The sequence below is a fragment of the Drosophila hydei genome, unplaced genomic scaffold, assembly GCF_003285905.1.
Source record: "Drosophila hydei strain 15085-1641.00,03,60 unplaced genomic scaffold, DhydRS2 tig00000172-arrow-pilon, whole genome shotgun sequence".
Lineage (NCBI taxonomy): Eukaryota > Metazoa > Arthropoda > Insecta > Diptera > Drosophilidae > Drosophila > Drosophila hydei.
The window spans coordinates 2,851,793-2,876,459 of NW_022045682.1; the positions used below are offsets into that span (position 1 = coordinate 2,851,793).

The following is a 24,667-nucleotide window of genomic DNA, read 5'->3' on the forward strand; positions in this document are numbered from 1 at the left end:
CCGGCCTTAAGCCTTAAGCAGCTAGGCTCACAGCAGGCTGGCCAAGGCGAGTGTCCCCGTAGAGTTTGTTGAAATCTTGGCAAGAGACGCTACTTAAGGGCCCTAATGTGCGCAGATTTGCAGAGATTTTCCCAAAAAACTCCCGCTGGCAACAGAAGCGTGTCAAGGTCTGAGCGCTACTGAATGGCCACGGCCACTCGCCCGAGGCCAATTAAAAATCGCTCGACTATTTTATATAAATTAAAATATATTTACGAAGCTTACAAACTAGAAACTAGAGACTAAAAAGAAAATATATTGGTAAATGCTTAGAGATTGGATTGCGGAAGCGTGTCCATATTAGTGTACATGAATCTTTGGCGATGTCAACGGTTGGGGAGGTGACTCAACACCCGCTTTAGCTCTGGCTGCCCCAGGATCTAGCAGTTTCTCTTGCTGCGCCGCTGTCAGCTGCTGCTCCTCCTCAGTACCAGGAGTAGAACGGCTGCGGCGGCATCGTTGAATAGTTCATCTTGCTGGGCGAGGAGAAGGCAGCAGCTGCGGCGGCGGCTGCATTGAAGTTTTGCGGCATAAAATGCGCCGACGAATTGGCCGGATAATGTGGGCTTCCATATTGGGCATGCGGTGCATGGGGATGCGGATGCCCCGCGTGTGGATGCCCATGATGCGGATGGTGCGCTGTGTGCGAGTGCGTGTGCGAGTGCGAGTGTGTTGTGTTCGTTGGATATGGCGCATATTGTGCGGCAGCTGTGTGCTGATAGGGATGGAACATCTGGTGGGCAGCAGCGGCAGCGGCTGAAACAGAGACGTCCAGGATATTGCTCGTCGAGCTGGTGGAGTTGAGTGAATCCTCCGGCGAGAGCGGCGCATTGGGTCGCATACTCTGCATGTTGCCAGTGTTCGTCCAGCTGCTGTACAGCTGCGGCTGCACAGCACCACTGGATACGCTGGCCGCTAGCTCCGCCGCCTCCACTTTGAGTGCTGCCGTCAGCTCCTCGCTGCCACCACTCACATTGGTCAGAGATGTTGGAGTCGGATCGTTGGACATGACCGCAGCTGCAGAAAGGCTGTTGGGCGTGGGCGGCAACTGGCCAAAGTTGGAGGAGATGGACTCATTGGGACTCGGATTACGTGGCATTGTCTGATGCGGCTCAGATTCAGTGCTGTAAACGGAGCCCAGTTGGGATTCATAGTGCGTCTGCTCGACATTGTTCGTCGCCGAGCTGGGCATAATGTAGCTGGCCGTGTTATAGAATTGATGGTGATGCGGCGGCGTATTGGCCGTATTCAAAGGCGACAAGGTGCTGCAGAGGGGCGACAGGCTGGCGCCATGGCTGCTGCTGGGATTGGTGGGGTTGCTATAGAAGTCATAGGAATGTTGGTAGATGGAGGCAGCTGCTTCCATTGCCGGCGGCATGCTCATCATGGCCAGTGGGGATAAGTGGGCGCTGTTGCTGCTGCTTGGCATGGAGGTTGTGGGCGTGGCGCTGCTGCTAGTCGATCCCGTTACAGAGTTGTGCTGTTTGCGCAGGCGAGCGCGACGATTGCTGAACCACACCTGGATGCGTGCCTCGGTCAGATTGGTGCGCTGAGCCAGCTCCTCGCGAGTGAAGATGTCCGGGTATTGGGTGCGCTCAAAGGCACGCTCGAGCTCCTCCAGCTGTGCGGCCGAGAAGGTGGTACGGCAGCGACGTTGTTTGCGCTTCAATGCGATGCCCGGTTCGCTTTCACAGTCGGAAACTTCGTCGTCGGAAGCTTTGTTGTGCGTGGAGTTGGAGCCGCACAGATCGGAGCTGCTCGAGTTGGACGAAGGCTTAGTGGAGTCCACCTCAACAGGCGCATCGCGACCGCGTACCAAGCGGGATATGGCTGAAACGGATGGCACCATGCTACGATCGCAGAAGCCCTCGCGAATCAGCTTTTCACGTATTTCCCAGGAGAACATGCCCGGATTGGTGCGTTTGTACTCTTCGATGCGACTCTCAATTTCGGGCGTGGCAATGCGCGGCTTGGAGCCGCCAATGACGCCCGGTCGGATTGAGCCCGTTTCCTGATAACGATTCAGAATCTTGGAGACACAGCCATGGGAAACGCGTAGCTGTCGAGAGATCACGCACGGGCGTATGCCTTCGCCGGCCATATTGACGATCTTCAGGCGTATATTATTGGGCAAGGGGCGGCCGTTGATGAACATTCCACCCAGTTGATTGACACGTCCTTGGCCGCTGTTCATTTCTGTAAGCAAAAAGAAATCGAGAATAGAAAGTTACTTAAATGTTACGTTTCCTATTTGCCAGGTAGAAAGAGAGCCAGAGAGCCAGAGAGAAAGAGAGGGAGAGAGCGTGTGCCGATGGCACTTGATTTACGACAGCTCGCACAATTGACTTTCCCGGAAGAGAAAATGCAATGAAGACGAAGGTCGTGCGACTCGTTTAATGACTTACCTTGCATGGCTGAATATCCATTGAAGAAGGGTCTGTGCATGGCGGCGGCAAAAGCGGTAACAGTCATAGTTCACAGCCACAGAAAAAGTCGCGAAAAAGCTCGACCAGCTCGACTTTTAACGGCCACGACGAATTCACAAATTCAATTTTTTCAATTTCGATTTCACGCGCAATTTGCGATAATTGTCACAATGCTTATCGATAGCCACAAAAATTGCTACTTGGTTACAAGTTCGATAAGCGAACGCATTAACCAGAGACAACGGTAAATTTTGTATTTTGTATTTTGGTTTTTCTCTTTTTTCTTGAAGTCACGACGTTTGGCGTAGATGCGTCTGACTCGATGCGCAGTCGATGCCGTACTGACTTGAGCACACCAGCGCCGTGCAAGATCGTTGGCTTTCTGTGAAGACGTCGAAAGGCGGCAGCGATAGCAGCGACGGCCGCAGCAAAAGATGTCAGCCATCGTGGCAGGTAGTAACACGCGGACCAATCGCAGCAGGCCAACCTATTGCCGACTCGCTTGCACTTGCGCCGATCATGGGCAACAATGTTATACAACGCCGCCGTCTCGTCGCCAGAGGGCGTCATTAGCAGCGCCAAGCAATGAGCCAATGGCAGCGCTCCACTCCACAACAACCTTGACTTGAGAGCTGAAAAACTTGAAAAGTGCCAAAGTTCGAGTCCTTGCTGCCGTTGACCCAGTTAGCGGACTCCAAATCGTAATCGAATTAGGCATTAAATGCGTTGGCAACGCATAATGCAATCGAGTATGCATTACACTCATTTACAAGCGTAATATATCCTTTATAAATACCTCATTTGTGGCCAATTAATTATATGTACAAATCGGTAAATACTTTAACATTTCTCTTGCAGTTCTTCGCAGTTTCCTGAACCACGCGACACAAGTTGAGAAATTGAATATGAACAATTATATTGTATGGTTAAAGGATAAAGTAAAACTGTGAAGTGCTAAATATGTACAAGGTTTAGAGTGAAAATTCTGATATCAGACAGATATTCGCTTTTCAAATATTTGTAAATTTGTATTTTTGTTAAACTAATGAAAATTTCCAATTATTGAAATATTTCTTGTTGAAGTGTCATACATAGTGCAAGGATTTAGCATTGGTTAGATAATACCTAAAGGATAAACCGATCAAAAGCAGCTTACGCTTAAATTTGAACTATTTCAATATACACAATATATTTATGCGATCCGGCTATATGACATCGATGCACTCAATAAGGATGACTGCATTTCTACAGTGCATACTACAGAGATTCGAATACCTTTCCAAAACGTAATATAAATTGGTTTAAAATTAGTTGAAACTATAAACTATATAGACTTGAATGTTGATGCTAATATGTAATAAAATAAAAAACATACACATGCCTTATCTAGTTCAAAATGTTTATATCAACACACTTTTCAAGGTATGGTTATATCACATAATACAACAGCTTCTATCTACTTTATTTATATCCTATATACCTATATATATATATATACTTTTTTAATCCATCTTTAACTTATATACTTCGCCGCCCTTAAGGCGCGGCCCTTTAATACCGTACCATATCCTTGTCACGCTCTATCGTAACGCTGTCTGCCGCCGCTCGTTGGCTCTGAACAACTTTTTGGTAACCCCAAAGCGTGTGAGTTTGATTAATTATGAAATTTCATGCAATATGCTCAAAGAGAAACCCAACACGTCGAAGAAACGAAAGAAAGCCAATGGCAAGCGCTGAACTACTGGGAGAAAGAGGCGAGCGCCAAGAGCTGAAATTAATGAAGGCAAACGCCAGCGGTAAAATTGCTCTAATGCTGCCATATCAATGATAGAAGATCGTGTGACGAATCCTGACACATCCTGAGCCGAAGGACAAACGGAGGCCGCAAAGGCAACAAAGCCGGGGTTTCTACTGCTCGGTACGGCTGCCCGTTGGCATTTTGGTTAAGCAAACCCAACGGGAGTACCAACTGAAACATTCTCGCCTGGCTGGATATCTTTAGATCGACCTTGACAGCCAATTGACCTTGATAGTAGCACAGCAGAGGAGCTAGGAGTTTGGGCGACAAGCTCAGTGTATTAATCGAAAAGCCCAATTGGGCAAGTGTAGGGCAAGTGTAGTGTTGTACCTCGTTGATTTCTCAATTTGGGCCAACAATGAGCGCTGAAAAGGCAACTCATATAACGCTAATTTTGCGCTATCAACGCATCAAATGACAAACATCACAGTTCCTATTCCTTGTGGCACAACAGCAACAACAACAACAACAACAACGGGTAGGAAACGAGAGGGAACAGTAGGAGGCAGCATCATGCCATAAACATCGTCGCATTTCCACGTAAAGCCTAGCTGCAAAATGCCAATCGCCGTCCGTATGAATAAAGAGTGCTAAAAGACTTTTTATGATGCCCACCTACGGCGCTATGAATGAATATCATCTTCAAGTTTCGCCAGCCGTACCAGCTACGCCTACCTGCTGTCCTGCCCGTAGCAACGAACGGGGCTCGAGGAGACGCGCGCGCGCGCCCTTTTAAGAAATAGGCAAACGGTACTTTAATCGAATGCTGTGTAGTCGATGCAGAGGAGCTTGGGGAAATTTTGTTTTAATTTAGCGCTGGGTACTTTCATTGCAAATGGTACTTTCATTGAATGCTGAGCTCGGGGAAATAATATGGGAATGGGGAAATAATGTGGGAATTTGTTGTATAAGCTTATATCCACTCAAATAAAGGACTAAGTAAATGGTACTTTAATGAGTTGCTGCTGAGTAGGGAAATTATGAGAGAATTATTGCTTATTATCTGAAAGAACCAGAAAATATTAAAAATAAAAAAGGAAATTGTAATATAAAGACATTTTACAATTCGCTTGACTACCGTTATAGCGACCCATATTGCCTGACAGCGGACGCACCCCCTTTTTTTCGCTAGTATCCAACGCCTACGCACACCTGGCTGTGGTCCAGTTATAATTAAGTTAGTTGTGGCCGCTCCACGCTTGGTTAATATACAAAACTCACAAAACAACATGCGGCAATCACTGTAAAATATCTTGCGCACTCTATATCTATGTTTCCCTCTCTCTCTCGTGCTATCTCTCTTTGTTGGCCAATCGATTCGCTTTGGCCAAACGTAATGTGGCCTCTTGTCACAGACGCTGTTTAACGGCCTTGATTGTTTGTCCAGCTTCCATGACTCTGTCCATTTACCAGCGCCTAATGTCTTTATCAGTGTGGCTCGTCTTCCTCTTCAAATTTCCATAAGACGCAAAGTCTTTGGAGAGAGAAGGAGCATAGGTATATCAGTGTGTGTGAGTGAGATAGAAATGAAATGTCGTTTAGTTAGAAAATGTAGGGATTTTTATCTCCATTTAGTCTGGATTAAAATTTGATACAGAATAACATTTTTGAAATTTGCATTAAAATATATAAATAGCATTTAATTAGGTTTCGAAATCATTTTAAAACATTTTAAAATTATATACAATTCCTATAATTAATTTAATTATAAAAAAACTTAAAACATTTTTTTCACAATATTAAAATAAAATATATTGATTCATATAATTACTTAAATATTATTCTAAAACTTGAATAAAAATAAAACATAAACTCAAATGTTTTTCCCACTCAGCCAAAAGTTAATCCACATGAATTTCTGAGCAGTTCCATGTCCAAGTTCTGGGTGTGAGCAGCTCAACCCTTTGAGCTCGACGAGGCGTCGATTGACTTCAGCGGTAATCCGCATTTATTTTTGGTAAATACGAGTGCGAAATGTGCAAAAGCAGTTGCTGCCCCCCTCGAGCTAAGCCCACCCAGTGAACTTTCCAAGAGTGAGCGGAGCTGGGATCATAAAACGAAAATCCATGCTAAAGCATGCAAACAAATAGAAAAGATTAAGGATAAAGTCGTACAGCTTAAGAGTTTTTGACTTTTTCAAATATTTGTGAAAAGTTTTCAACAAATTTTGTTGAACACGATTAAAGCGGCTAATCGCACTGAAGTCTGGCGTTTTATTGATCAACATTTGTAAACGATTTGCTATGGGCAAGCCGAGGTCTGGCACGGTCTGATCTGATCTGGTCTGGTCTGGGCTGGTCCATCCTTCTGTTGGATGGCGTCTCAGGTAGCTGCGGATGCGGCTTAACGCAAATAACGCCCATCGGGCAAGGGGCTTTTCCGATCAGCAGCCAAGGCGAATGCGATTAACCCTTTGCATTGATCTTGGCTAATTGTAGGCATTAGTTGTTTATGGGTCGCGAGCTGCGCTTCCACAGAACCGCATTGTCTCCGAAATTAGCATAGTTTGCGAATTCAATTGAAAGAGCAGCTCGGCCTGGTGTGGTTGCTGCCCACCCAAAACGAAAAATACAATGCAAAATGCATAATCCAATGGTTGGCCGCAGAAACGCAAGCGAACCGCAAAGGAATTGCTCTGACCACATTTCGACACGGCCCAGAGCCGACCAGTTGTCTGCTCTGTTGGCAAAGATGTTGCCAAAGTACGTGTGAAGTGGGGCTGCGCTGTGTCCAAATACACCCACTTTTACGAAAGTCATTAGGCTGAGAGCAACGCGCAACGCGCAACGCGCAACGAGTGGCAACTGCTAAACGCTGTCGGCACGATCAGAGGCCAACAAATTGATCATTAAACAGAAGGCGCAAGGTAGGCGCAACAGCAACAACAATGGCAAGAGGAAGAGACTCACATCGGGCTGAAATCAAACATCTGGAGGCAACGCTCCCGTCGGGCAGGGAGCATCATCAAACATGCTGCAGGGCCAAATGGAAAAACTCGATGCTCACGAAGAAAGTGCGACAAACAAAACAAAAAACAAGATTAATTTGTTTTCCTGAGTGGTTACAACCTGTTGCCCAGCTCATCAGATCGTCAGATCGAACAGAGCTATTCATCATCAGCTATTGAAATTATGTTTGAGCTCCGACGAAGGGGAGCTCACAGAAGTAGGTGGCGTTTTTCTCACATCCACAATCTATGCCGGCGTTCTGCCATTGGCCACGCTTTGTATAGGATGTATGCGAATTTAAATAAAATTATTCAATATCGTCATTAATCACGGCAATGCCTGCTTTTTGAAGATGCAGCGCAACCGAAAGATCCAATGAAATTGATACTCAGTTAGCGCTTTGCTCTGCAAGCGCAGCCTTAATTAACAGGTGTTTAAAAGTCCTGCACATCGATAATCGGTTAGAATTTAATTGACTTGCCAATCAAGGATGTTAACTGCAGTGCACTGTTAAGTGAAGCTTCAAGTGTGCAATGTTAGCGAAGCTTGCAGTGCTTAGCAAGTGTCAATCACATGGAACAGCATCATGTTTGGCATGTAAAATATTATGTTAAGCTAGAAATACTAAGTTACGTAATACGTTTATTCTTGTGCAAATTTTATGTATGCACGGTGATAACATTCATTGTTTGCTTTACATACTTAAATTTAAGAGTACTGCGTATTGATTAAGGATCAGCTTTGATTTAACCACTAACATTTTTATTAACATTGTACTGCTAATCAGATTACGAGTAGCTTTAAGTGCCATTCACATTAAAGCAGTAACAATTCGTAATCTTAATATTTAATCATAACATATTACGTTACGTTACGTTCGCTATCAAACGCAAAGCTGCTCAATTATGTATGTTACCACACTTTTCACGAAAGGATATCGATAGTTTGCCGTCAATGGTCAATCTTAAGTGTGCGTTGTGTTATGTTTGCTGTACGGCCCATTAAATAATATCGAAATTTGAATTCGTCTTTATTCTATGTGAACACATGCAATATTTACATATTATTCAGAGCAATTGCTTAAAACCGAGTTGATCGACTGACAAGAGTGAAGCCCAGCCCAGCCCAAAGTGCACATTAAAAATAACCATGGCGAATTGAGAGGCTGCAACGCACACACAAACTCACTTAATTTCCGCTTAATCACTCAGAACATTCTGACGACGACCCACATTAAATGTGGTATATGGCATATGCTGGCTGGAACTGGCCAACCCTCTAGCATCCAAAGATCAAGTCGAAGACAGGCAGACGCAAGGGCTCATTTGCATTGGGCGTTAAACGCTTTGATGGGCAGCGACAGAGACGGCGACGGCTGTTAGGGCGTAAAAACTCACAAGGCATTGCATCATTTCCACAAGACGGGGGATGCTCATGGTGGGGCTAGCCATTTGTTGGATATCAAAAGAAAACTGTGTCAAAAATTTCCAGGAAATATTTCCAAGTGCTGTAATCGCAATTGCCACGGAGAAACAAGTGCTGTAGCTGCAGCTTGGAGCGAGAGGAAGATCCTGCACACGCGACATATCCGACTGAATAGGTGGGCTTATAAAACCACAATCATTGAACGATCACCGATCTATTATGGCGTGATCTATAGTGCTAAGAGCCATAAAAGTTCGCTCAACGCTTCCCTGGAAAGGATGCGCAAAGGACGAAATGTCGAAAAGTTGGCAAAAGAACACAAAAATCGTTGAGGCAATCAGTGACCGTGAAATCGCAGCCCGAATGATATATGGGCAGGCTATATGCACGAGAAAAACTTTCCCAAAAAAAAGGAACAACTGCAACGAGCAGGAAACGCAGTGAAACGCCAGCGCATTTTATGGCGGGTAGAGATGATCTTCCTTTAGGTCCTGCACATGGTTCCGTCTTCTATTATCGAGTTCTTCAGAAAAATTTGCGTGTGCTATGGCTCAGGTAACTGAACGTTTCGCTTCTATATTCAGTACTCCGGCACGATAATAACTAAATAAACAGTTTTTGTCTTTAAAAATTGTGTCAAAAAAGAGCGAGCTCTACTTTTTGGACTGTGTTTATTGTTAAAGCAAAAAGGGTTTTTACGCTGGTCGACTTTTGTTTTGACTTCTTGACTTGGAACTTCGAAGTTCCATGAAAAATATTGGTTTGATCTTTGAATTGTTAGCAGAAGAGACAAAATTAGGAAAGAGTTTTTTGCTCTCTCCTTCCCTCTCTCTCTCTCTCTCTCTCTCTCTTTCCCTCTCTATCACATATAGTTCGCTCGCACTCAAATGTAAATTATATTCGAAAGTGAGCTACTAATTTATGCATTATGTCCAGGTAGACTCCGCCCCTGCCTTTGTATATTCAATGGAATAACGCACCCTTAAAGACAACGCCCCAAAAAATTTACCACAAAAACTCGGCGTAGCGAATGAGAAATGGAAATTCGTTTTGCTCTTTGGTAAACGGTATGCGGTTAAAACAGAAAAACAGCCAACCATATGAGAAGGTTATGAGCAAACATGGCAGGGTTCCTCATCTCGTTGACCTTGGACGCCTCCTTGCGACTCCCTACCGAAATACCCATATGTAGGAGTAGTACTAGCTATATCGTTCTGGTTTCCGAATTTGTTTCGCATCTCCGTGCTGCCCCTCACAGCTATACTGTTCTGTATGTGCGGTTTAAGTTCTGGTCGCAGTTTTGGTCGCCGATCTTCATGTTCGCACAGCAAGGTGCATGACCTTAGTTTGCTGTGCTTGTTTGTTGTGATTCGCAGAACGAGTACAAATATTTTGGGTGATTATTTTAGATAATCTTTGCCTTATGTCCTTGGCTTGCTTCATTTTCCGTAATACAGCCTACACTTACGGAACTTTATAATTGGATAAATTGAATGAAAAATTAAAAACTTTGAATATAACTATAGCATTTATTTTATTATATAAATCTAAGCATTGAAATAGTGTGCCACGACTATGTCAGCTAACTAGCTTAATTAAATTCAAGCTGAAAAATTTATGATGATTTTGTGTCAAAATGTTTGGAAAAAAATCTCTTTAAAAACTCAATTACAAATCGATTTCGACCTGAACGTTACGGAAATATTAAGTCGATGAGTCTCTCAATTAAGGAATATAAATATCGATACTTAGTCAACTGAGAGCTACTCTCCACGAAAGCTATTTCCTTAAATGTCCGTAAATTCACGTTTTGATAAATTAATGTATAAATAAATTAAGAAACTAATAATAAATTCACTCAGCAATTTGTTAAATCAAAAGTAAGTATAATTGAAAATATTTTGTTAAAACAATAAGAATTCCGCTGTTGGAAAAAATATCGATATATTTAAGAAGCAGCGACTGCGTATGCGGCCCACACACGTTACTTTTCATAAGCCACACGCAACACACACTCACATACACACACATGCTCACACCTTGTGTCAAGTCAAAACAAGTGTTACATCGTTTTTCCCGTAATTAAATCATTTATATCACACATATTAAATAGAATGTCTGATCAAAAGCAAAACGGTGACGGTGATGAGCTAAATGATTTGCTCGACAGTGAGTCTCAATTGAATTTAACTAGAATGCATCAAGTTACTTATATAACAAATATCTATTACACATTGCAGATGCACTGCAAGACTTTGACAAAAGCAAAAGCGGAACCAAGTCGGAGAAGTCGGTGGCCACAACGGATGGGACAGCAACTACTGTCGGTGAGGGCAACGAAGATCCCGATGCATTTTTCATGTGAGTGAACAACGTGTTCGGTGTTATCTTTCTTATTCGAATCCACTTGGACTTTGGAATTGCAGCGAACAGGCGAAAATCTTAGCAGATCGAATGAACACACTTTTCGGTGGTCCGGATACGCCCAGTGGCGATATTCCACCAATGCCACAGGATCCTGAGCAAATAATGGCCGGCTTTAAGAAAATGGCAGAAGCTGCTGCCCTCACGCTGAGTGGAGAGAACACTGCCAACGACGACGAGGTGTCCAAGTATTCCGATAGCATTTCCCAAGCCCTCAAAGTGTGTAGTCTAACAATATTGTCTCGAGTTATTAATCGATCCATTGTTTGTTTTGAAAGGGTCTGCAAGAGGGCACCGAAAATCTGGCTGCACCCGCCTCTGAGAATGATATAGCCAGCATGTTTGGCTCCATGAATCTGGAGGTAAAGTGTTGTGGAAGCATGTTTATTATTTAATAATTTGTATATAACATTTCTAGGGCGCCGAAGGTGAAGGTAACAATTTCCTGCCTTTTATGGAGGGCATGATGCAGAGCCTGCTCTCTGCCGAAATCCTGTTGCCTAGCATTAAGGAACTGTTAGAGAAGTATCCCAAATACTTGGAAGAAAATGACGCCAAGCTGTCAGCAGAGGATAAAGAAAGGTGATTCATTTAGACCGCGACCAATTGTTGGCAACTACGTGACTCGCATGCATATTTGCTTAACTATTTCCACAGTAAGAGCTCTATATAGCAAATGTATACAATTGGAAAATGTGTCAATAGGTTTAAAATGTAAGATAAATGGGATTTTGCAATCTATGAAATCTTACAATATGCATATGTAAAGTTAGAAATAAGCCTAGCTGAATGAGTTGAATATGTTGTTAAGGCGCCCGTTTATGATCTGTTTATATAAACTTTAACTTCTTCCTTTACAGATACCAAAAGCAGATGGACTTGTACAAGGTGATTGAGGGTCATTTGCAGAGCGAAAAACCCGATGATACAGCAACCGTAAAACGTGAGAAATTCCGTGTAGTACTCGATGATATGCGCAAGCTACAAGATTATGGACAACCGCCAGCAGAGATATTAGCAGAGACTGGTGGAGATTTGCCCTTAATTGATCCAACAGCAGCTGGCGGTGTGCCAAACCCTCAATGCCCGACAATGTGAATTTTTGGGAAACGGCAGGCTTTTTCTCTTTTTGGGTGTTGTGTCGTTCCTCGTGGAGTGCCAATCTGTTGAATGTTGCACATGTAGCATAAGGATAAAAATTATCTTATACATTTAAACGACATCTCGTGATGGTTATTATATCTTTTGTTTTTGGTGGTTATTCATCGTGCATAAAAATAGTTTTACACATATTATTTGGCTTAAATTGTATTTATGTTCTCTACGAAATACAAAATATTCACATTTAAAAGAAATTAAAAGGAAATTATTCTTAAATTAGAGGAAGAAACGACGCCTGGATTCCATGGCATGTCGTTTGTTGCTAATGATCCAGGTGTAGTCGCCCGTCTTGCTATCGAATGTGCCTTCCTGGAGGGAGCGCAGCTTGAGTGTAAAACGTGGCCCCAACTCCCGCAGCTTAACTTTTTTGCCTTCCTTGGAGAACTCGTAGCGATGATGACGAAAGAATATATAATCTCGCTGGTTGTGAAAGGTAACCGCTCGTCGACCCCGGAACTCCGGATCGTGATGGAAGAGCGCGCCCAGCATTCGACCCACTGTTAAGCCCAATCGAGTTGTAAAATTATTCAATATTACTTCGGGTCGGTGCTTTGTGATCTCCTTGTGATTCCGCTTGATATCTGATGTCAATTTCACATTCGAAAGCTTGAAATGAGCAGTCGGCCCGTTCGGCAGGTGAATGACCAACAAACCATTGGGCTTGCGTCTATCCTCGTTCACAATAACAACATCCGTAAACTGTTCCCGTTCGGCACTCTTGCAGATCTTCTTTACCGAAGCCTTGTTGCGTATCTTCACCAGAGCATTGGGAAATATACGCGACAGTTCGAGCCCAAATTTGCGAGTCTTTGTTACTGGATTGTCGGCGAATGTGATTAGCACCTTAGGCTCGTAGATGCGCTCGAAATACGTACTGAAATCGTCCAACTCCAGCTCCTTGCGCAGCTCTTCATTGTCTGAATCGTTGAGATTACTCACCTCAGTTTGATCCTTTTCACGCAAACTTTCAATAGTGTGACCCGGATTGGCTGGTAATCCTGCCTTGCGACGTGCTCGTCGCTCCTGCATCTTTTTCTTATGTTTCTCCTTTTTCATTTTACGAAAGAGCGCCATACGCTGTTCTTTGTTTTTCATTAAGCTAAGAGGATTAAGCACTGGGAGGCGCGCCTTCTTTTTGTCATCGTCATTATCATCATCATCATCGCTGTCGTCATCATCATCGTCGTCGCCATCATCATCGTCATCATCGTTATCATCATCATCATCACCAAAGCCTGGTTCCCCTTCTACCTTCTCTTCTTCATTTTTTCCTTTCTTTTTAGCTGACTTTTGGTCCATTTCTATGTCGCTGTCATCGCTACTGTCAGTGACTGGACCTTGCGGCTGCTCCTCCACAATTTCCTCCTCCGCAAAGCTGGAGTCACTATCTGAATCCTGCTCTACAGGCTTGGGTTGTGGTTTTCTTTTAATTTTACCCATGATCTCTCAATTAATACCAAGCTATTTGTTAAACTACTGCTAAGCGGCACGTGTTGACTTTCTGCTTCTTAACAGTAATGCCACTCACACATTCTCTCGCGGTGAATGACAAATCAGCTGTGCAGTGTGCACTGAAAATATATACAATAGAAAATTATTTATATCTGAAGTCATGAAACTTTTTCAGCGGCTTAAATTATGTGTTTTAATTATAGTAAATATTAACTCATAGAAAATATACTAGTGTTTGATTTAATTTGCTCGACATAATGTATTAAACCAACAGGTGATTGTGGTGAATGACAAACAGATGTTTGGAAGCATGCAGTTAAAACATAAACAAATTGTTTAAGATGGAATTTCGTGTATTGGAACTTTTTAGCGGCATTGGCGGCATGCATTATGCGTTTAAATGTATGTAAATATTTGTAATAATACAAGAGATGCATCTAATTCAATTAATTTGCAGATGCGCAACTCTCCGGCGAAGTCGTTGCAGCTATGGATGTAAACACAGTAGCCAATGCGGTTTATGCGCACAATTATGGAGCTACAGTTGTAAAGACGAGAAATATCCAGAGTTTAACTGTGAAGGAAATAAAAAAAATGGATGCCAACATTTTGCTGATGTCGCCACCCTGTCAACCTCACACGCGACAAGGCCTGCAACGTGACGTGGAAGACAAGCGATCCTGCGCTCTATCCCATCTTTGTTCATTGATTCCGCAATGTGAGACGCTTGAATATGTGCTAATGGAGAATGTGAAAGGATTTGAGGTATCTCAAGCTCGTCAACAATTTATTGAAGCTCTAGAAAAAGCTGGATACCATTGGCGCGAATTCATTCTAACGCCCACACAGTTCAATGTGCCCAATACTCGATATCGATATTATTGCATAGCACGGAAGAGCAAAGGATTCGATTTTGACGGTGAGAAAATATGGGAACATTTGCCAGGTAAAAAAGCTGATTCAAATCAGCAGCCAACCTGCAAAATATCCACAATTCTTGAGTCAGACGTTCCTGATGACACCCTTGTACCGGATGACGTGCTGACCAAAAGGGTCCTGGTCATGGACATCATTCATCCATCACAGAGTAGATCAATGTGCTTTACAAAAGGATACACTCACTACACAGAAGGCACCGGTTCGGCATTTACACCGCTTTCTGAAGCACAGTCGCACAGTATATTCGAAGCAGTTAAAGAAATTGACATGGATCCCAACAGCAAAGATTGGGAAGTAGCACAGCAACGAAGACTTCAGCTTTTAAGGAAGGTAAAACTTCGTTATTTTACGCCGAGAGAAGTGGCGCGGCTTATGAGTTTTCCGGAAGAATTTGAATTTCCCGCCGATACAACGAGTCGGCAAAAGTATCGACTGCTGGGTAACAGCATAAATGTTTGCGTTGTGGGTGAATTACTTAAATTGCTGACTACATAACAAATTCAAAATTGTATATAAATTGACTTAATAAAGAAAAAGCTTTCAGAACTTACTACTGAAAAGAAAGCAATGGATAAACTACATCGATTACAAGATTAAATTCTAGGCATTGAGTAGCCCTAGTCGAAAACTATCGCTCATATCGAACCTATCGATTCCGCTTATGCATAATAACCAATTAATCACAATACCCCAGACTAGGGAAAATAAAACAATAATTTTAATTAGTACAGCTAAATTAAGCAGAATCACTCAAAATGATACCAAAAAAGATGCCGGTAAAAGATGCGCATATAGTAAAAATAGCTGTTGAGCGCGAGAATCATATAGCGCAGCTAATAAATCTCGACCAAAGGCATCCCCTCGCAAGTATGTATCAACTTTTTGTTGCTAACACTAAAAACTCTAAATAAAGATATTTTATTGACGACTCACGGTGGCATATATGTGTTAGCATGTAATTTAAATGTAGTTTAAAAAAGCGTTCAGTTTACCAAGTTAAGCAAAATATAGCGCCAACGCCCTTTGCAGTGCAGCTCATGATGTCAGCGTGAGGTCTCATTAGAATGCACAGAAGCGGACAGGAAGTGCAGATGGAAGTTGACGATAGTGATGAGTGTGTGAAGGGTGTTTAAATCCAGCTTTTATTTGATCAGTCATGTAGCCTAAGAGGCTATGCGATATAAATTTAGGCTACATATCGATTATAATTAGATTTTAATCATTGCTAAAGAAACAGACGGATGCTCGTAAGGCAGACAACCCGAAATTAAACCGTATATATAATTATCTCTAAAGCAAAATCTACATTTTCACAGGTAAAATCCAGGAAATATGCAACAGCTGGTCTATAAGCGATCATCAGAACTATGCACTCCAGTTCTGCGAAACAAACAATATGAAATATGTGACGGAGAAGAATCGTAATGAGATTAAAAATGGCTCAGTGCTGCGGTTACAGTACTCACCATCTAAAACGGCCAGCGATGCATTGGAAACTTTGATAAATGGCGTGCCATTGGATAAAGCACAACGTCTAAAGGAGCTGTCCTCGCTTAGTATGGATCACACATTTGCGCTGGAGTTCATCAAGGAGAAGGGTTTGGATATACTCATCAAAATGATCGAAGACGTGAATCAAAAGGACGAAGATATATTGAAGTACAGCTTGGCTAGCTTTGTAGAGCTTATGGAGCATGGCACCGTCTCCTGGGAGGTGCCCGAGAACAGCTTTGTGGCACGCAACATCGAAATTGTGCGCAACTTTCAAAAGTATCCCGCCAAATGCGGTGAGAGTGCGCTCTCGAACCTGGAGAATATTGTGCAGAGCAGCAGTAAATATGTCCTAGTTGCCGAAGAAATTAAGCTCCAGGATATACTACATCTGCTGCAGGAGGCGAACTCCCCTGTAATGCGACAAAATGCCATTGCTCTGCTCAATGCGCTCTTCATGAAGGCCGATGAGTCACGCAAGCGTACCATTGCTCATACGATAAGTGCGAGGAATTATAGATTAGCCCTCATTGGCAATGGGCTGAGCACCGAGATGACCCACCAGCTGTATGTGCTGCAGACTCTGACGCTTGGCCTATTGGAGAAGCGTATGAGAATGAAAATGAATGCCCAAGACCAGGACGCATACGAGAAGATCAAAGAGCTACGCCGAATTGCATTTGATGATTATGCGGGCACGCTTAACCTGAATGATGAGCACATTCGACGCGGTGGTAGCGGCGGCTCTGGATCAGGATCGGGCGCAGGCAATGTTAACTTTTCGCAGTATTACAAGAAGCTAGGCTTCAAGTGCGACATCAATCCAGCTCAGGACTTTATTGAGACGCCACCGGGTAATTATGAAGACATCTTAATATATATTAATATATAATAATGAAAGAATTATTAATAATTTATTCAAATTTCTACTTTTAGGCATACTGGCTCTAGATTGTATGGTTTACTTTGCTCGCAACTATACGCAGCAGTACACTAAGATTGTGCATGAAAATTCCTGCCGTGCGGATGAGCATGAGTGTCCTTTCGGTCGCACCTCCATTGAACTGGTGAAGGTGTTGTGCCACATTTTACGGATTGGCGAACCTCCCGCCGAACAGTCAGGCGACTTTCAGCCCATGTTCTTCACGCACGATCAGCCGTTCGAGGAGTTCTTCTGCATTTGTGTAATCACATTGAATCGCACGTGGAAGGATATGCGCGCCACCGCCGAAGACTTCCAAAAGGTGTTCAGCGTAGTACGCGAACAAATTCAGCGCACTCTGAAATCGCGCCCCGAGAATCTAGAGGATTTTCGCAGCAAGATTGCCTTGCTAACATATCAGCAGATCACGACTTTGCGTCAACAAGAGCGCACCTCGAAGGAGGAATGCGATTCGACAGCATCGGCTATTGTGAAACTAAAGGAGAAAATCTCACCACAAATTGTGGAGCTCATCAAGCAGCAGCGTCTCTCATTTCTAGTAGAAGGTATGCGCCCTAGTCTCTCATTTCTTAAGCATTTATTCATTAATTTCTCTTGTATTTCAGGCACACGTTTCTCTAAATACCTGCGCGGCACCCGCAGCAAGGACAAGTTCTGGTACGCTCGCTTATCGCCCAATCACAAGGTCATTCACTACGGCGACTGCGATGAGAAGAACATACCTACGCTGGAGGAGCTGCCAAAGAAGTTGCCTATCATTGATATTAAGCAGCTGCTGGAGGGCAAAGAGTGCCCGCACATGAAGGAGGCGCGCACACGTAAATCGCCCGTAAATTTTGCTTTTTCGATAACATTTGAGAGCATGGATCATTCCACTCTGGATTTTGTGGCGCCCGACGAGAATGTCTTCAATTATTGGACAGATGGCATCAATGCATTGCTCGGCCAAGAGATGTCGAGCAAGCAGAAAAAAGAAGATTTTGACACGCTCCTCTCCATGGAGATCAAATTACGTCTGCTTGATACTGAGGGCGTGGATATTAGCAAGGATCCGCCGCCAATTCCCGAAGATCCCGAGAACTATGACTTTTGTTTCGAGAGCTAAAGCAACTCAGTATTTCATTTATTTTGATTTAAATTTATTGCAATAATCGTTCGTTCCAAATTCCTCAAAATACATACCAAAGTGTACCCCTTATATAGTGTAGGTTCATACTCTCCGATCTGAATTAGTATTAACTGTGCAATTTCAAAACAAAGAATGAACAAACAAAAAAAGGATGGAGCGCTTAGCCATTTAGTAATCACCATTTACAATACATTTTTGTATTTAATTATATTAAGTATATTAATATTAATATTTTTAGAGATTCATTTAAATACAACTTTTTATACATTAACCATTTTGTACAAAATGAAAAAGCAAACTGTAACAAGAGAAGCGTATTCTTATTTATGATAACATATATAACTGTATCAAGAATATCCTTGCAGAATATTTGCTTAGAGATAATTCAAAAACGATCAAGAATTTCATCTACTTATCCCTCGGCAAGGATGCAGAGCATGTTTTATAGATTTATCCTAATATATAATGGTATCTTATAAAATTGTCAAGAATTTCTAACTAAAGCGACTCATCTGCAAGGAAGCAGAACATGTTCTGTAGAGTTGTCCTAAGAGCTAAGATATATAGTGGAATATTCTTATATTGCAATTGTTGATTGGATAAAAAACTTGGATTGTAGCCAAAAGTCGAGTAAGCCATAAAGCCAAAGCTAAAGCCTGTGGAGCAAAATCAAAGCACAGCCGTCGCCTAGGAGCGGCGACTGTCGCTATTATCCACGCACGGGCACCTTGCGCCGGCGAGCATGAGCGCGCTCCTAGCTTCTTAATCAAATATTATCCTCCAAGAGCAGATCGGTGTCATCGCCTCTATCCGGCAGGCAAACAAAGAACTCCAAGAGATTCAAGATGGGACCGCGAGAGAAGGGATTCTGGTACCGACCACGCTTATCCCGCAAATAGGGATAACGCTTGTAGTTGAACATTTCGTTCGTGGTGAGATTCATGCACGCATGAAGGATCTGCCAAAAGAAATAAACCATGTCAATAAGGCTTGCAGATAGTAAGCAACGTGTCCTTACAGATGTGCAGGTGAGTATCCATCCCAGACCACAGAAGACAATGGCCTCGATTAGACCCAGCACATAGAGCATTGTGAATCCCTCGATCATCACACAATAGCAGGCAAAGTAAATGGTAAATGAGCAATTGACGGCGACGGAGAGCACAAACAGAAAGAACCACATCCGATTGCGCAGTCCCACACAATTGTAGATGAAAGGACAATGATGATCGAAGTAGGAGACACAGCGATTACAGACACGGCAGTGCTTGGCACGCAGTGGGCGCAGGCAGCGACAGCTGTGGCACAGCCGGGTGAGCATTACGTTCCGCTTCTTCAGCTTATCAAAGTAGGGAATCTGCTTGATAGCCCGGTAGTAGGCATCGGAACTGAGCGGTATATAACCCGGATCCCTGCGATTCGCAATCGCCCAACTGACCCACATGACCACATTCCAGTAGATGAAGCAGTAATGAGAACGTCTTAAGATATTCCATGTGATAGGTATGGCCCTTATCATATACATCGGATAGCCCCAAAGTAGCACGGAGAAGAGGAAGAGAAAGAGAGGTCCTTTGGAATCACCGGCTCCACCAAAGAGCCAGCCCCAACTCTCCGAGACAGACGGAATCCAGCGTGATTTCTTCTTGACCTCGCCGTAGAGTAGCCGCACCACATCCTGATGCTGATGAGCTTGAGCTAGCATAATTGGTGTCTTACCGTTCTTGTCCCTCGGCTCCAGCTCCAGCTGCGACTTCTCGCACAGCAAACGCACACAATTGATATTGCCGGATAAGCAGGCCAAGTGCAACGGCGTAGAACCAAAGTTATCCGTCTTCTGCAGCTCCACACCGGAATACATAAGCAGACGCATCAGATCTCCATGACCCTTATAAGCAGCCCAGTGCAATGCTGTATCTCCATTGATATCCGTTAGATTGTTTAGGGCACCCATGCCCAACAGGTAGGCCGCTGTTGCAGTGCGTCCGTACATACAGGCTAGATGAAGAGGTGTCAATCCCTTGAAATCAGCCGCATTGACCGCAACACCCGCCTGCAGCAGCACCTGCACTACCGAGGCGTGACCCTTGCGACAGGCCCAGTGAATAGGTCGGGGACCCTGGGTGCCCAAACAGGGCAAATCAATTGGAGCCGTTCGTTCTATCAAATACCTCATCAATTGGACATTTCCATTGAGCGCAATCCAATGAGCAGGCGTATAGCCATGTCGATCCCTGGCCGAGAGGCATTCCATGCCGAATTTCTCCACTAGATTCTCTACCTCACTCACTTCACCATTCTTTATTATATCGAAAATATCATCCAGATTTACGGTAGCGCCATCCAAGCCCTCAAATAGCAGCATATTGCTGTCGTGCTCGCTGCCATCCACATTGTTGGCTGCTCCATTGGCGCCTGGTGGCGAGTGCGCTCGATGATCGATGTCGATGTCAATGTCAGCATGAGCATGACCATCTTCCTCCATGTTGCATGACGAAGAGGCCGTCAGGGGCAGCGCCCATACACTACGCGCTGCCCCCGGACTGGGGTGTACCTTGCTGGAGGCCACGTTGTAGAAATCAAATTCTACACCAAGACGTTCCGCTGTGCCACCTGATAGCGGTGGTTGGTGGTGCAACGGATTTTCCAGTAGATGTGCAATTTTGTTGGCTTTATAAGCGACACCTGGAGGAATAAAATTCTTGCACACAAAAATAAACACCAGGACAAAAATTATGTCAGCAGTTTAAAAATCAATATTAATTGCGAATGTAGGACATTCGAATTCGAATTGGCGCCAATTATAAAACAGCTGTGAATTTCGATAGCACAGCAGTTCGATGAGAATTCTAAGCTCCCACGTCTCCGACTAAAAGTAATCAACAAATCGACCTTAGTCGACAGCGATTCTTTTTTTTACCAACGTTTCTGCCATAAATTTTGGATTTATGGCAACATGCTGCGAAGATGATCATCTTTATTAATAAGATTCATTTATTACATTTGGTTTTCTTTTATACAACATATAATTATTAAATAATTGTCAATTGATTAAGCAAAGTAGACTTTGGTACAGTAATAAGGAATATTATCTAATTTGAAATCCTTGAAGGAAAGAATCAAATTCGGATGCCTGAAATTTTCAGCAATCTGAAAATAAGAGTATTTATTTGATAAAGAAAAGAAAATATTACAAATATAAGGCTCTTCCACTCACCAGATGCTCAAATTCGCCACTTCTACAACAATGCAATGTCAGAGGCTGCGAACGGTTTCTTAACGCCCTGTTCATGGCACTATTTCTTAGGTCAAAAAACTTATAGTCAATCGGTATTTGCGATATATTCAATATTTTAAGCGAGCTGCACGTAGCGACAATTCGCCAGAGCTCAATCTCATTGGGTAAAAATGCATCTGATGTGATCAGATTCAATTGCTCCAATACTGGTAAGCTAGAAATCAGAGAATTAAATGCATTCGCCTCGTCGCTATCGTAGAAGGTCAACTGCCGCAAGTTCTTAAGCTGTTTCAGGTGTCCAAGCAGCTCACCCCATTCTGAACAGAAAGCAATGTGAATTATGTCTTGCCCTCGTAGCTCAACTATCTCTTTCAGAATATTTTCATATTGCGGCCATTTGGGCCTAAAGCACAGCGAGCGAAGCTTCGGTAAACTCATGATGCTCCCAGTGGGATTGTTTGATAAAAAGTGCTCATTAAGCTTAAGGTGTTCGAGCTGCTGGAACTTAGTCACGGATACACCGACATTAATTGGCACACTTTTCATTAAGTCTAAGGATTGCAACATTGTCAATTTTTCAATTATTTGGCCATTGATGGACGCTGCCGACTTGAATGATCTCAGCCTTGGAAAGAGTTCGACTATAAGCTCTAGTGCCCTGTCATGTTTGGTGGTGCCGTTTTCTTTCAGTGTGAAATGCAGCGTTTCCATTAACGGAAAACTTAGGCCCCGCCAGCGCTCCAAATTCCTTAGATAAACGACGCGTAATCTCAGATCTCTCACAGTTGGACTGATGATGGCAATGAAATCCAACTCGCTCTGTATGCCATGTGTTGCAAACTCCTCAATCATGTAATGACTTAACTTATGACATGGTTGTCTCTGCCAGGCGTAGCACAAATTATTATAAATTTGCGGAGCAAAGTTCTTTGATGCCACCCACAACCGGAATTGTGATATCAGGTCCAAATAGCTTATAATAAGCAGTTGACAATCGTCATTAAGAATTTCCATCATCTTGTGGACGGTTATTAATGAAAATTTTTAAGTTTCTTTCTTCACTAGCCTTTTTCCGCCGGCTAAAAATTATTGCGACGCACGTTTTGCGGATTTGATTTAGTTGTGAAATGAAATCTCCGCTCGCGCAATTATCGCTGCAGCTTTATTGCAACTTGTGTCCATACTAATTCATGCATCTGTGTGAAATGCAATCTCCGCTCGCGCAAGTATTGCTGCTGCTTTATAGCAACATGCGTCCATACAAATTTATGTATCCTCACTGGCGAAAAACTGATAGTTATATTGTATATATGTGATTTGTTTGTTTTTTTTTTTCGATTGAATAAATATGTAAGTAAATATGTAAAACTTAAAATTTTTTTTATAATAAAATGGTTTTTTACAAAGAGCTTTAGCCACTCATCAGATAAACTCCCTCCAGAGTGCGAAATTCCAAATGCTGCTTAGTTATTGGACTCTAAATGATAATGAAATCCTTTGCTAAATGTGGCTCATTTCTTTTCAAGTAATTTATTATCTACTCAGATATTGATTGATACAAGAGTTTCTAATTAGATGTGGCTAATTGCCGTTTAATAGTTTTATCAAACACTTATTTGTGATATCTGCCATAAATGGCAAATTTATAGCAACCGATTTCCATAAATATTTAAATTCTGACATCACCTTCAATGCAGCCCTGGTGAACGGCCAATGATTATTATCAATATGAGGGAAGGACAATTGTTTTTACTCTTAAAGCCTCGTTTTTCAGTGTAATGAGTGTAATGAGCTATAATAAACAAACTCCATTTATGCAAACACAATTTTTGTGTATTGGAAAGGAATATCATCCACTTTTAATTCCTTAAACGAAACTATCAAATTCAAATGCTTGAAATTTTGATTGATCTGAAAAATGAACAAACTGTTATCAACAAAAGATGGAAACACAACCCACTCACCAGTTGCTGACACTCGGCAGTGTCACGATCGTATTCGCCTGTATTGTAGCAATGTAGCAGAAGAGGCTGTGAGCGATTGTTCAATGCTTCTTCCATGTGATGTCTGCTTGAGTCATAGAACTCATCATCAATCAGCGTGTCTGAGAAATTTAAAATTTTGAGCGAGCTGCAGCTGGCGACTGCTTTCCAGAGGTCTCTTTCATAGTACCAAAACTGGCCTCCAACCATGTTTAATTGCTCTAATTCTGGCAGATTACTAATCCAGGCTTGAAAGTGCGCCTTCTTGAAGGAATCCTCCATTAACATCAACTGGCGCAAGTTCTTGAGCTGCTTCAGTTTATCCAGTGATTGGCTCCAGTCGATAAATCTAAAGCTTAGTTCACGTATGTCCAGCCCTCGTTGCTCTATAATCTCGCTTAAAATGCTTTTATTTTGTGTGCTTTCAGTTGAAAAACTAAACGAACGAAGCTTGGGCAAATTTAATATAGTCTCAATGGAAATGCCTTTAAAAAAATACAAGCTAATTACTAGGTGTTCCAGTTCCTGGAAAGTACGCAGTGATAAGCGCGTATTAAATAAACTACTTCTACTTAAGTCCAGTTTCCGCAAGTTTTTCAACTTTTCAATTACTCCACCATCAACTGGCCCAAACGGCTTAAATGATGTGAGTCCTGGAAAAAGTTTTACTAACAGTTCTAGAGCTTCATCGTGTTCGGTGCCATCCACTTTATCCGGCCTGTAATGCAGCGACCGAATGCATGGAAAACTGTGCTTCATTAAGCATTCCAAGTTTTTCAGGTTAACAGATTTTAGATCCAAGTGTTCTACCGTTGAACTAATAGTTCTTAGAAAGTCATCCTCCAGCTCTGTTGGATTATGCACATACTCTCCAAACCAGTGGTAATAATCTAGAGCATGGCTTGTTTTGCGTTGTAAAATATAGCTTACATTTCTATGTAATCTGGGAGCGAAGTCCTTTGAGGCCACCCATAGCCAAAATTGTGAAGAATAGTTCAAATAGTTGATAATGATAAATTGACAATCGTCGTTAACGTTATCTATCATCTTGGATGATTATGCTTGTAAGCATTCATTATTTAATAGTCCCGCCTGCCAAATGCTTTCAATTCCGCCGACTGACAATATTAACTAGAAGCAACAGATCTTACTCGATAACGATAGTGATTACCTTCTATAGCAAGAGCGATTTATAAATTTACTCCTATTGTAACAAATAAAGAATAACATATGAAAATCCTGCGATAAAACCATGACTCAAAAAATACATAT

The 24,667-nt window shown here is 42.6% G+C and overlaps 7 protein-coding genes across 10 annotated transcripts; 3 read left to right on the forward strand and 4 right to left on the reverse strand.

Annotated features, from left to right (window-relative positions):
- Positions 1-312: 312 nt before the first annotated feature.
- Positions 313-2,989, reverse strand: LOC111602507 (segmentation protein paired). Its single transcript, XM_023319585.2, has 2 exons — positions 2,445-2,989; positions 313-2,235 (listed from the first exon to the last, which is right to left on the reverse strand). Exons 1-2 carry the CDS (start codon positions 2,509-2,511, stop codon positions 464-466), a joined length of 1,839 nt encoding a protein of 612 aa, XP_023175353.2. The 5' UTR covers positions 2,512-2,989; the 3' UTR covers positions 313-463.
- A 7,328-nt stretch (positions 2,990-10,317) lies between these two features.
- Positions 10,318-12,300, forward strand: LOC111602448 (peroxisomal biogenesis factor 19). Its single transcript, XM_023319508.2, has 7 exons — positions 10,318-10,516; positions 10,750-10,805; positions 10,877-10,997; positions 11,063-11,279; positions 11,339-11,422; positions 11,479-11,642; positions 11,921-12,300. The coding sequence occupies exons 2-7, from the start codon at positions 10,751-10,753 to the stop codon at positions 12,156-12,158; spliced, it is 879 nt and encodes a 292-aa protein (XP_023175276.1). The 5' UTR covers positions 10,318-10,516; position 10,750; the 3' UTR covers positions 12,159-12,300.
- A 60-nt stretch (positions 12,301-12,360) lies between these two features.
- LOC111602446 (probable ribosome production factor 1) lies at positions 12,361-13,770 on the reverse strand. Its single transcript, XM_023319504.2, has one exon. It carries the CDS (start codon positions 13,659-13,661, stop codon positions 12,438-12,440), a length of 1,224 nt encoding a protein of 407 aa, XP_023175272.2. The 5' UTR covers positions 13,662-13,770; the 3' UTR covers positions 12,361-12,437.
- Positions 13,771-13,811: 41 nt separating this feature from the next.
- LOC111602447 (tRNA (cytosine(38)-C(5))-methyltransferase) lies at positions 13,812-15,368 on the forward strand. 2 transcript variants are annotated; one of them, XM_023319505.2, is made up of 3 exons: positions 13,812-13,875; positions 13,948-14,075; positions 14,131-15,368. In XM_023319505.2, exons 2-3 carry the CDS (start codon positions 14,015-14,017, stop codon positions 15,105-15,107), a joined length of 1,038 nt encoding a protein of 345 aa, XP_023175273.2. In that variant the 5' UTR covers positions 13,812-13,875; positions 13,948-14,014; the 3' UTR covers positions 15,108-15,368. The 2 variants fall into 2 exon arrangements, with proteins under 2 accessions (XP_023175273.2, XP_023175274.2); XM_023319506.2 differs by lacking the exon at positions 13,812-13,875 and having other exon boundaries at positions 13,915-14,075.
- Positions 15,254-18,341, forward strand: LOC111602445 (engulfment and cell motility protein 1). Its single transcript, XM_023319503.2, has 4 exons — positions 15,254-15,479; positions 15,929-16,957; positions 17,040-17,591; positions 17,652-18,341. Exons 1-4 carry the CDS (start codon positions 15,368-15,370, stop codon positions 18,149-18,151), a joined length of 2,193 nt encoding a protein of 730 aa, XP_023175271.1. The 5' UTR covers positions 15,254-15,367; the 3' UTR covers positions 18,152-18,341.
- Positions 18,342-18,597: 256 nt separating this feature from the next.
- On the reverse strand, positions 18,598-20,906 carry LOC111602450 (probable protein S-acyltransferase 23; the record flags this gene model as incomplete). The annotated part of the gene is made up of 2 exons (XM_023319509.2): positions 18,598-19,133; positions 19,194-20,906. Coding segments are annotated over 2 exons (1,905 nt in total), but the record flags the coding sequence as incomplete, so codon positions are not given.
- A 245-nt stretch (positions 20,907-21,151) lies between these two features.
- On the reverse strand, positions 21,152-24,535 carry LOC111602463. Of its 3 annotated transcripts, XM_023319523.2 has the most exons (3): positions 23,378-24,535; positions 21,393-23,324; positions 21,152-21,325 (listed from the first exon to the last, which is right to left on the reverse strand). In XM_023319523.2, the coding sequence occupies exons 2-3, from the start codon at positions 22,428-22,430 to the stop codon at positions 21,227-21,229; spliced, it is 1,137 nt and encodes a 378-aa protein (XP_023175291.2). In that variant the 5' UTR covers positions 22,431-23,324; positions 23,378-24,535; the 3' UTR covers positions 21,152-21,226. The 3 variants fall into 3 exon arrangements, with proteins under 3 accessions (XP_023175291.2, XP_030079182.1, XP_030079181.1); XM_030223322.1 differs by lacking the exon at positions 21,152-21,325 and having other exon boundaries at positions 22,182-23,306; XM_030223321.1 differs by lacking the exon at positions 21,152-21,325 and having other exon boundaries at positions 22,182-23,324.
- Between the last annotated feature and the right edge of the window lie 132 nt (positions 24,536-24,667).

Coding starts and splice junctions, on each gene's coding strand:
- LOC111602463 (XM_030223321.1), bottom strand. CDS start 24,442: ATGATAGATAACGTTAACGACGATTGTCAATTTATCATTATCAACTAT. Junction 23,325..23,377: donor CTGCCGAGTGTCAGCAACTG/GTGAGTGGGTTG, acceptor TTCATTTTTCAG/ATCAATCAAAATTTCAAGCA.
- LOC111602448 (XM_023319508.2), top strand. CDS start 10,751: ATGTCTGATCAAAAGCAAAACGGTGACGGTGATGAGCTAAATGATTTG. Junction 10,998..11,062: donor GATCCCGATGCATTTTTCAT/GTGAGTGAACAA, acceptor TTGGAATTGCAG/CGAACAGGCGAAAATCTTAG. Junction 11,280..11,338: donor GCATTTCCCAAGCCCTCAAA/GTGTGTAGTCTA, acceptor TTGTTTTGAAAG/GGTCTGCAAGAGGGCACCGA.
- LOC111602447 (XM_023319505.2), top strand. CDS start 14,015: ATGGAATTTCGTGTATTGGAACTTTTTAGCGGCATTGGCGGCATGCAT. Junction 14,076..14,130: donor CATGCATTATGCGTTTAAAT/GTATGTAAATAT, acceptor ATTAATTTGCAG/ATGCGCAACTCTCCGGCGAA.
- LOC111602446 (XM_023319504.2), bottom strand. CDS start 13,661: ATGGGTAAAATTAAAAGAAAACCACAACCCAAGCCTGTAGAGCAGGAT.
- LOC111602507 (XM_023319585.2), bottom strand. CDS start 2,511: ATGACTGTTACCGCTTTTGCCGCCGCCATGCACAGACCCTTCTTCAAT. Junction 2,236..2,444: donor TGGATATTCAGCCATGCAAG/GTAAGTCATTAA, acceptor TTTTGCTTACAG/AAATGAACAGCGGCCAAGGA.
- LOC111602445 (XM_023319503.2), top strand. CDS start 15,368: ATGATACCAAAAAAGATGCCGGTAAAAGATGCGCATATAGTAAAAATA. Junction 15,480..15,928: donor CCAAAGGCATCCCCTCGCAA/GTATGTATCAAC, acceptor ACATTTTCACAG/GTAAAATCCAGGAAATATGC. Junction 17,592..17,651: donor TCTCTCATTTCTAGTAGAAG/GTATGCGCCCTA, acceptor CTTGTATTTCAG/GCACACGTTTCTCTAAATAC.